Below are 10,585 nucleotides of genomic sequence, written 5' to 3'. Positions count from 1 at the left end.
CAGTTTATGGATTTCTGCAGGCAAAGAAACAGCTGCACACTGCACACCTAAGCCAACCTTCTCTTCCTTGTACCAAGGGCTTCCAGCTGCCACAAGCTGGGAATTCACCAGGAGTTAGGTAATGAGATGCAACTCCTTGAAGACACAGTGCATGACAAGTCATGTCCATGGATGGTTTTCCCTGTTCAGATTCCAGATCTGACAGAGATCCTGCTGAGATGACAGCTTCTGCTTGCATTGGAGCACTGTTTTAACAGCCTTGCCCTGTGAGTATCTCTTGGTCCACTGGTCCCACCGGGGCTACCTATCTCTGACCTGCTAACCAGTAGCCTCTTGCCTCTGGAAGCAGAACTTCCTCTCTCCCCAGTTTCTTACAGCAGCAGCAGTTCAGACAGTATTAGGTAGATGCTAGAGACTGAAAAACAGTGGGTGTATCAAATTCAATAGCTGATCCACTAGAGGGAATTCCTGTAAATAGGAAATACTCCTAAGGTGATGGGATGCACAAGGCAATTTATTTTGCATTGTTGTAGGAACTCACAGTGGCTATTTAATCTAATTTCCTTTAAGTCACTTTTTAGCAGGGTTGTGCTTCTCAGAGCCCTCATTTAGGTATTAGTGCAAATGCCTTTTAAACACAGTGAAACAGTGTGCCAGTTTGTTTCAAGGCTTGCTGTTCAGCACCGGGACAGCCTCTCCTTTCCACTCGGGTCATCACACAGCTTCCTGGTTAACTCCTCTGCAGAGCACATACATATGAACCAAAATCAGGATATGCTGTGTATTCCAGTGATCTTTCACTAGTAATAAATGTCAGACCCAACAAAATAGTAGATTTCTTGCTGCCATTTGTTACTGCCCATTTGACATTGTTATGATGGTTTTCAGGCAATGAAAACTGAATGGGACCTAGTGTTCTAAGTAAACTCATACCCATACAGCTGATATTTCTCACAAGCACACATGTGAGTTTCATCCTTTAAAACATCAACCACAGAATCAATTCCTCCTTCCTCTACTTGTGCAACAAGTATCAATCAACATTAGAAGGGTTTATAATAGATTCCATAACAGTACACTTAGTAAAAAACCCAAGAAGTGTGCTGTATTAATTTAAAAATATTTATGGCTTTGACAGTTTAAATCATGTACATAATAAATTCAGACCTGACCACCAGTATTACCAAAATGAACTGAGCGCAGATCTGAGAATGTCTAGACTGTGGTTTTGAAAGGGAACCAAGCATAAAAAAAATAAAAATCTGTGAATATAGCTGTCAACATAAAGTAACTTGAAAACCAACTCATTTTTGGCATTCCATTCTTACCATATGCAGACTGAGATCTCTCTCTTTATATTAAAACTACTTGGAGTGATATTGGTAGTTAAGCTGCAGGAGTAGAGTAACTTTAATCTGATGAAGAGTGGCCAAAAAGAATGAACTTTGATATGTGAAGAAGTAGAAGGATAAAATAGACAGAAAAAAGTCAACAAGCATTAGTGAGTGGAGGAAACTGGCACTACCAGAACAAGACAGTTGCAAAAGTTGCTCAGAAATAAGCTGTTCCTAAGAATTATATAAAAATAATTATAATTTTTAAAAGCAATTGTTAAAAAAATAGAAATGGCAAGATCGATTGTACCCACACAAGCCATGGAATACTACAAAAACAACAGTAGCTGAGTTTGATCCACCACATCATTACAGCTTTGTTTTCAAATCCAAAGACATTTCATAAACAGGACACATTACTTTCCAAGATCCCTAAATTTCACAGCCTTGTATTAGAAACATGCCTTTGTCTGACGGTGTGTCAGTGAATAGGCAAGTCATCAACAAAATAAATTCTGAAGGAATCTGTGCTTTTCTGGTAAAGCTTGTATGAAATAATTCCACAATGGACCAAAGAAAGATTATCCTCTGAATCATTTTGCAAACAATATACATTTTTATAAATTTGTTTGTTTGTTTCAGAATGTCACTGTTTTCCAATGAAGACCTGTTTGCCAGTGAATTCTCTGATGTTTTTAGTACCTACAGCCAAAAGCCCAGTATGAAGAGGCACCTTTTCTAACCAAACTAGAACATTGCCCTTTTACTGAATCACTGGTGGTTGACCACCTAGAGTTGGAGACCCGAGCACAATACTCTTGATCCAGGGAAATATTCAATCATATGCTTAATTTTAAGCACATTGATTTAAGGAAAATTGGAGAAACTTGGGTTGTTCTCCACTGGAGCCTCCAGTTTTATTAAATTTTTCCATGCATATATGTCAAGGCAACTTAACTACTGAATGCTCAGAATATGTTTGTGTTTCTCCTTTTAAGGAGACAACTCATGGCTGGAACTGGGTGACTAAAAACCCAATTAAGAGTATGTGGGTGACTGCCTAATTTCATTTATATTCCTACATGTGTTTAACTTACTTTGCCACAGTAGGTCTCTGTTACTGCCTTTTACAAGTGGAACCCAGAGAAAACTATGGATCTAAGTAAATCAGTAAGATGTGGCAGAGATAAGCCTTTTGTCTCCAGGTCAAATATATTTTTAATTACAAGAACAATAGGAGAGCAATTGGATGCAAACAATACTGAAAATCCAGCAAAAAAAGTAAATATTGCATATCCTATGAATACAAAAATTAAGTGTAAAATTAATATTTCCAGGAGTTCACTGATTTGGTGGCAAAGACAGAAAGAAGATAATGAATCTCTTTAAGAAACAGTTTGAGAAGAAACGGAACAGATATCACATTAACCTGAATTACCTTGTCTCCTTGTATGCTGATGCCAGGGGGGCCAGGGGGACCAGGCAAGCCATCACGTCCCATAATACCCTACAACCATCAGCAAAAAAAGCAAAAAAAGAATGGCTGGGAGGTAAACTCCTGGTAACACTAAGGAAATAATCCCAAAGTCACCGCAAGCAAAAGAAGTAAAACCAGATCAAGGATTCTAGGTCTGATTCCTCTTTGGTTTATGGTTTCTCACTGTGGGTGTTAGTAATTATCCTTGGCAAATTCTCAGGAAAGCAAAGGAACAATTAATTTGAAAATAATCAAAGAATAAAATTTACTTATGGCACAGAGTGATATTTTCCTCATTTGTCCCTACATGGAAGACAACAGAAACCATACTTACAGAACAGCTTCATGCAGTCACAAAAGAGAGGCACAACAGCAGAGGCACAAAGGACCAGAGCTGTAAAACCTCGTGTAAGTAAATCTGCCAGGTATTTTAGCTAGTTCTTTGGCACTATAGGCATATGCCAAGCCTGAGGTGCCACAGTTCTAGGAGCACCAGTCATTCAGAAAATCCTAAGTGGGAAGGGATGAGAGACAAGCCAAAGCAGGATGTGCTGATTTGTATCAATACAGTCAAAGTCAGGCAGAGCCCTTGTGTTTGCAGGCAGGCTAATCTAACATTTCAAAGAGACCAAGTGAAGTATATCTTTCTGATTACATCAAAACTAAATGATTGATTTTCCTTTTTCTAAAAAAGTATTTTTAATTGAAAAAGTTTTCAAAAGTTGATCAAGCTTCATAAGAGTTTCTGTTGAACTCAGGCTGAACTTTTGATTACTGTCTTATAATAAATAATCACTGTGCTCCAGCACAGTAAGTGGAAATCATTCAGTGATATATTACCTAGATTTTGTATATGTTGAATATTTAGGCAGAAGTACAAGAAAACTTGGTCATCATGAAATAGAAATTTATAGTTCTAAATATTTAACTTCTAGATGTTAATGATGTTTGAAAAGTCATCATTATCATCTCAGGAGACAAAAAGGTTGTCACAAGTTTTCACAAAATCTCTTGCAAAAAATACTCTTCATCTCTATATATTTATACACACACACACATGTATACATATACATATACATATACATATACATATACATATACATATATATATATGGATCATCTCAACCACAAAGCCTTCTCTTTGCCTGAACAATCCCAGTTCTTTCAGCCTTTCTTCATAGGAGAGGGACTACATACACGTCCTCACTCTTGAAAACAAAATATTGTTTCCCCACAGAGAACACATTTTTCCTTCTCACAGGCTTTGTGGAAAGAGCACAAAATCCTAGTGTCACACTAGGATTTTGACACTCAGTCCAAACTTACTCTTTTCAAACAGGCTGTGTTAGTATGATTTACCAAAGTACTGAAATTGTTGCAGCTTTCAGAAAGTGAGGTAAAATCAGACCCATCCTGAAAAAGTATTTATGAGCTGTTGTTTGTTGCATATCTGGAGTTGGAAATAGCAATGTTTCTTCATTCAGATACTAGTTTATACAAAATGGCACTGGAGGGTTCTGTTACTCTCTGCTATTATGCAAAAAGATACAAAGGTGTATCTTTAAACTATCAGAAAGTGGAAAAATATATACAACGTTTCTCCTCATTGCCTTTGTAAAAAATAGTTGATAGAGAAACCTGTAATAAAGAAATCCAGGCAAGTACTGTTTGTTTTTTTTCTTATCAGTATGTCTTTTTTAAATTATAAATCACTTTAGTGAAGGGAGAAAAAATTGCCCAGATGTTGCCTGCTGGTTGCTTATAGAATTAAATTTGTTTTTGTGTTTCTTTCCTAATGGTTTTAATGACAAAATAAATTGGATTTAATTTGATTGAGTAAAAATTGCAAACATAAAATTCACATTTAATGTATTTTCCAGCACAAAATAATATCTTGGAAACAGGATAGATACAAGCAGAAGAAATGCATCATTTAGCTAATTTACCAGTCTGATAGCTCTGTTCAATCTCCAGATGTAATCTCATAAAGTTTAGCTGCAAATGCAATTTTCATCCCATTAGTATTCCTCCTAATCCAGTTGGTAGAAGTGTATGGTTAGTGACCATATTTACATGCTTGATTTCTCCTGAAGCTGCGCAGATGTAAGTCAATAACTGATGAAGATTGTTTGGTTTGATTGAGAGATCAGGGTCTGGCTGCCAGCATCACAAAAGAGCACAGAAAACTTCAGCATAGCATCATACCAACCTTGGGACCCATGTGTCCCCATCCTGGAGGCCCCGGGGGCCCGAGATCACCTTTGATTCCATGGTCTCCCTGAAAATAGTCACAGAAATGTCAGTCATCACCCAGCAAATGTTAATCTGCCATCCACTTATGAAGCAGTCAAACTACTGAGTTTAAAAAACAAGCCAAACAAATGCTACATAAATAAATATCTGCCTAATAGATAGGTATTAAAAAAAACCAAACCCAAAATACAGGCACCCAAATAATTTAAGCTCTAGGTGAAGAACATTATTTCTCTAGCAAACATCCATGTGATCAAAATCACCAACAGAGTTAGGACTCTACTTTGCAAGCTTATCAGTTACAAAAAAAAACCCCAAATCAAAACAAAAACAAACAAACAAAAAAACACTAAAAAAGCCCAAACAAAAACAACAACAACAGCAACAACAATCAAACAACAACAACAACAACAAAAAAAAAAAAAGTGCAAGCAAACCCATTTGGAAACACCACTGTTTTCCCATCACATTTTGCAGTGATCACATTACTAGGATGGACGAGGATCTTACTAGTGGAACAATGATCATGATGCTCTTAACTGATACTGTGCTTGTTCTGACACTAGAGAAATTCATCACTTCCAGAACTGTCAAATTTAGGCATTTATGTAAACAGAATGAATTTTAATAGCATCAATATAGATTATAGCACCCTTTCTTTTTTAAAAAAAGCCCTGAGGTACATAAATTTAGCTTGACTTCTGAAGGAAATAAAGCTTAAGTGATATACTCTGCCTGTGCTTCTGCTTGTTTGTGTTCGTTCTCTTTTTTTCTTCCAGTGTATTTTGAACTCATTGGTTGATTTCAGCCAAATTGATCAGAAATGTACAGGCCTTGACCATATTAATTTTCAACAGTTTTGGTGATAGCTGGAGGCTAGGTAATGGAGACAACTTTTTGACATTGTCAATTTATGCTTTTACTGAAGAACAAAGAAAATCCAGAGGGGACTCATCCCTTAACCATCAGGCAGAGAAAAGGCAGCAGCCCTCTGGTGAGGAGAAAATGAGAGTAACAGAGAGCAAATGAGAGTAACAGAGAGCAAATGAGAGTAACAGAGAGCAAATGAGAGTAACAGAGAGCCTGGTGCTGCCCCTTGTGCTGCAGAAAAACCCAGTGAAGGAGGTGGGGAGTCAGGGGACATCAGTGATAAAGGGAATGCACAAGGACAGATGAGGCAGTTTTATTTTCCTCAGATCATGAGTGTTCAAGTGAGGGAATAGGTACACATTCAACACATGATTACTAGAAAAGTCCCATCCATTCCTTGAAAAGAAAAAAGTAGTCTATAACTAATAAGTTAGAGATGCAGGATATTCTTATTCGTGTATAGCTTGATATTCCTAAACCTATTCCTCTGCAGGCAAGTGCAAATAAAGAAATGCACTGAGAAGATGTTGATCATCCAATATATTAAAAACAAAGCAGAAGCAATGGTATTTCTTGACAAAATTTAAAAGAAATCATTATACAAACTCTTAATTGTACTTATTTTTGCACTTGGAAAAGCTGTGGAAAGGGCTGTGCCTGCAGAGGGAGCATTTGATCTAGGACAGAGGTGTAAGTATAAATCACAAATCACAGATGTCACTTGAGTTGTGGTAGGTGAAATGAAGCAGCATATCAAACGTATTAAAAAGGAAAAAACAAACAGAATCTTCTACTGATTTTCTTTACATTCTGGGAAGAATGTGTGCAGTCATTATAATGACAGCTTTTAGGTGCAATTGCCAAGGTTCAGTCTCTAGTTATGCAAACATACTAGGGCTCAAATTACACTCAGGTATGAGCGATTTGGAGAGGTGGGAGCTCTGTTTACAAAGGCTAAGGCTCAGACTAAGTTTATAATGCTCTTCTTCCTGATGTAACATTTAGCTTTTGGATTTCTTTCCTGTTTCATCCAAAGCATTAGAGACTGGCCAGTTTGAGTCAGGGCATAGGCATGGTATACGGATGCTCTTAGCTTTAAATTGCTGTGTCAGGGTGATTGGGTAAAACTAAGTGCCATGTTCAGCTGGGAGGAAATTTTTCCCTCAGATGACCTAAGGCATTTTTATCAGACCTTCCTTGCCAATGCAAAGAGCCAAGACATTGGCAATGAATCCATCTTCCTACCTAGTACCTTCTATTATCAAAGGAATATTTATTTGTTCTCAGTGTCCCCACAACCTCAATACAATTTTAAGCTGTTTGTACGCCAACTCTTCATGAGCAGAAGTTATGCAGAGCAGCCAAAGCTTCCCCTGACCAATCCTCCCTCTGAAATCTGCCAGAGATGTCACAGCTAAGAGAAGCAGATATTGCATTAAAAGGTACTTTTTTAGGAGATCCTGGAATACTGAGGCCTGTTAAATAGCCTGTGAGCTGCTGTAGTGGAAACTGAATGGGAGGCTACCAAACATAAATGATTCCTTATGGCCCAGTACCCAGTACACCTAAAACCTGCTCTTAGACCAGCCCTGACCAAAAACAGCCTAAGGGTGACCTGAAGTCATCTGCCTCTTCCTCCCATGGGTAACACCGTCTTCCACAGGGTCGTTGCAGGTGAAGGATTGAATTTTAGCCTCACATGCTTAGTTAATACCAGATGTGCCATTGAAAAGCTCTTTTGTAGAGCTCTATAGTAATCCTCACAGTTTCTGTATTTCTTGGTTTAAAGAAAAAGACTTCTTTTGCTTTATGAGTTGTGAAGTGGAGCAGTTCTTTTTCCTAAGGTGTCATACTAAACTGTCCTTCAGGGAATTCATTTCAAAAACGATTAATACTGTTCTTTGATGAGGTCTAATTTATTTCCTGTATTGTGCATGTAGACAAGCTTGACACCATCAGTAAAGCAGTGAACTAGAAAAACACTGCTGAAGCAAGAAATAAAGAGCTGAGTCAAGACACTGTAAAGTGCAGAATTCCAATGTCTATTCTGTACCTTTTATTCAAGAAAAAAAAACATTAAATGGCCTAATGGTCAACTGAAAAGTAAATCTTGGATTTCCCAATATATATACCTCATTTACTGTGAAGGATGTGTGTTTGATACTGAAGCATACAGCAGACACTGCAATACTCTCTTTAGTGAGAGTTAATGGATATAACAGTATTTGTAAGAAAAATATATTTTTAAAAAAAGGTATTACATCTCTACTTTCCACATTTTAGTTCAAATACGCAAGTCCCAAGCTGCAAAAGTTGTTTATATTGCAACTGGATCCACCCCAAATGTTCATGCACGAGGGACTTTGCTAAGGATTTCAATAATCTTTCTGCTATCCAGTTACTTGCTTTATTTCTAGCACTGGGCTCTTGCTCTTCAATGTCTGCAACTCACCTCCTAGTTGTCAACAGTGCCTTAAAATCAAATTTTTATTATATTCTGACATTATGTGCTTCTGTTTTAATGCTACAGAACATAGGGTTCTGCCAAGACTGAATGCATCCCACATGTTTCAGTTTTGTTTTCATGTGAATTTGACCTCTGATACATAAAATTCCTGTCTAGCAGTGTGCACATATGTGAGCCATTTCTGAAAGCAGAGAGAACAGAGCTTTGATTCAGATGAGTGGAACATTCCTATATAATGATCCTCAAAGGAATTTCAAATTAACTAGTGTGTAAATTTATGAGCCTCTTTTATCAAATAAATGCTCATTTTTTATATGCAGAGATTGTTGCTGCTGTTTTTTTTTGGGGGGGGGGGGGGGGTGTTGTATAAGAGGTAGCCAGTGCATTTACATTTCATTTGAAAAAACAGATTTTCCATTTTATGAACTAAGTTCTAGGGGAATTCTTTCAATGCAAGTGAATTCTTTTTCATGTGTCACCTTTGCTACCAAGATGTTATGCAAAGATTAAAAAATCAGAATGTAATATGGGCAAAAAATCAGGGAATGAGAAGAGATGTTTACATATTTAGTTTCTTTTTTTCCAGTTCACTCTTTACTATGTCTGGTATGGATAAAGGGAAGTAAATCAGATAGACATGTTATATCTTGTTGGATAATGCTTGCTTTGGCGCATCACTCATACACTGCAAAAGCTACAGCTGCTCACTCTGCATAGAACAACAAACATTTCACTCAACATGACTAACACACAAATCTAAGGGCATCATCAAAAAGAAACCTACCTATTTTAAAGTAAAAAATGCAAATTGTTTACTAGATGTTTTTAACTCCTGAATTTTTCGTTATCCTGACAGAGTGTTAGACAAGCATTACTCTGAGCAGGCAGGTTTGGTGGGCAATGTCACACTGTAATACAAATAAAACATGTAGATCCATGAAAAATTTTCATACAAAATTTGGTGTAAGCATGATTTGCCTAATTGTGTTGTGTTGCTTGCAAAGACAGCTACTCTGCAGGGTTCTGTTTTTCAGTAACTTGGACCTTAGATTCAAACTACCTAATTCTGACATTTTTTGTGAAAACAGAGATGACTTGATGGAAATAAAATACTTCTAATTTACATGGCAACCCTGATCTGACCTGGAATTGTCAGGAAACACAAGAATAGTGAGAACTATTTATCAGTTTGGTTTTACCTAAGATAAGAGAATCTATTACTAGACATTCAATTGTATTATTAGTAATATTAAATATAATGAAATTATTAGAACTTCCTATCCTGGTCTCAGCTATTTCACCTTGGCTTAGTGAATTCTGGGTCACAATACCACAGGCCTTTTGTCTAATTTATTATTAATTCATAATTTCCACTAACACAACACAGATCATATCCCCTCACAAAAAGATGCTACCAATAAACCCCCTTTACTAGCACCATGAATAGAATTCACTCCACACATCTCAAGGAATGGTGATACTTTTTATGCTGTTCATGGCTGGAGAAGGGACCAACAAATAAGGATTTGATGTCTTTATAAAGGAATATGAACAGCTCTCTCCAACTGGCAATGATTAACATTACTTAGAGCCAAGTTCATCAAGTTTGAATGTCAACCTGGCAGTAGCACAGTAACCCCATAACCACTGAACATCACCCAGTGCCAGATCCAGACACCTCTTAAACACCTCTAGGAATGGTGACTCCACCACGTCCCCAGGCAAACTATTCCAGTGCTTGACCACCCTACCAGCGAAAAACTTTTTCTAATATCTAATCTGAATCTCCCTCTCTCAGACTAAGCCATATAACAGCTACCTTATGATTTAATTAAATATATATGAAATTTTATTACAAGGCTTACAGTGATTTAAGAATAACTGTGATAAAAATACTAGATGCCATGTTCACCACTGCAAAAAGTGGGCATATTTACTTTTACTTTGCACCTTTTATCCCTTCATCCCCAATGCATTTCATGATCCCATACTGTACTTCCATCATGCGTGATCTAGGTTGGAAGTTTTCTGATAATTATACAGCTGAAGAGTTTCTTGTCCCAGCAATTACATGAATTCATGGTTGTAAGAATGGAATGGACTTATGACCCACCTTTGAATCTCTGATATAAAACAGGCATCATGATTTTCCAAGTATATTTCTGTATAGCTGTATATTTGTGA

The 10,585-nt window shown here is 37.1% G+C and overlaps 1 protein-coding gene across 1 annotated transcript in view; it reads right to left on the bottom strand.

Annotated features, from left to right (window-relative positions):
• The window catches only part of COL28A1 (collagen type XXVIII alpha 1 chain), a 57,796-nt gene that overhangs the window by 9,355 nt on the left and 37,856 nt on the right, over positions 1 to 10,585 (bottom strand). The window contains 2 exon segments of the mRNA XM_005431688.2: positions 2,773 to 2,841; positions 5,021 to 5,089. Coding sequence (XP_005431745.1) covers positions 2,773 to 2,841; positions 5,021 to 5,089 — 138 coding nt within the window.

Source organism: Geospiza fortis, unplaced genomic scaffold (assembly GCF_000277835.1).
Source record: "Geospiza fortis unplaced genomic scaffold, GeoFor_1.0 scaffold138, whole genome shotgun sequence".
In the NCBI taxonomy this organism is placed as follows: Eukaryota; Metazoa; Chordata; class Aves; order Passeriformes; family Thraupidae; genus Geospiza; species Geospiza fortis.
The sequence above is the reverse complement of the archived record's forward strand: the minus strand, read 5'-3'. Positions and strand labels throughout refer to the sequence as shown.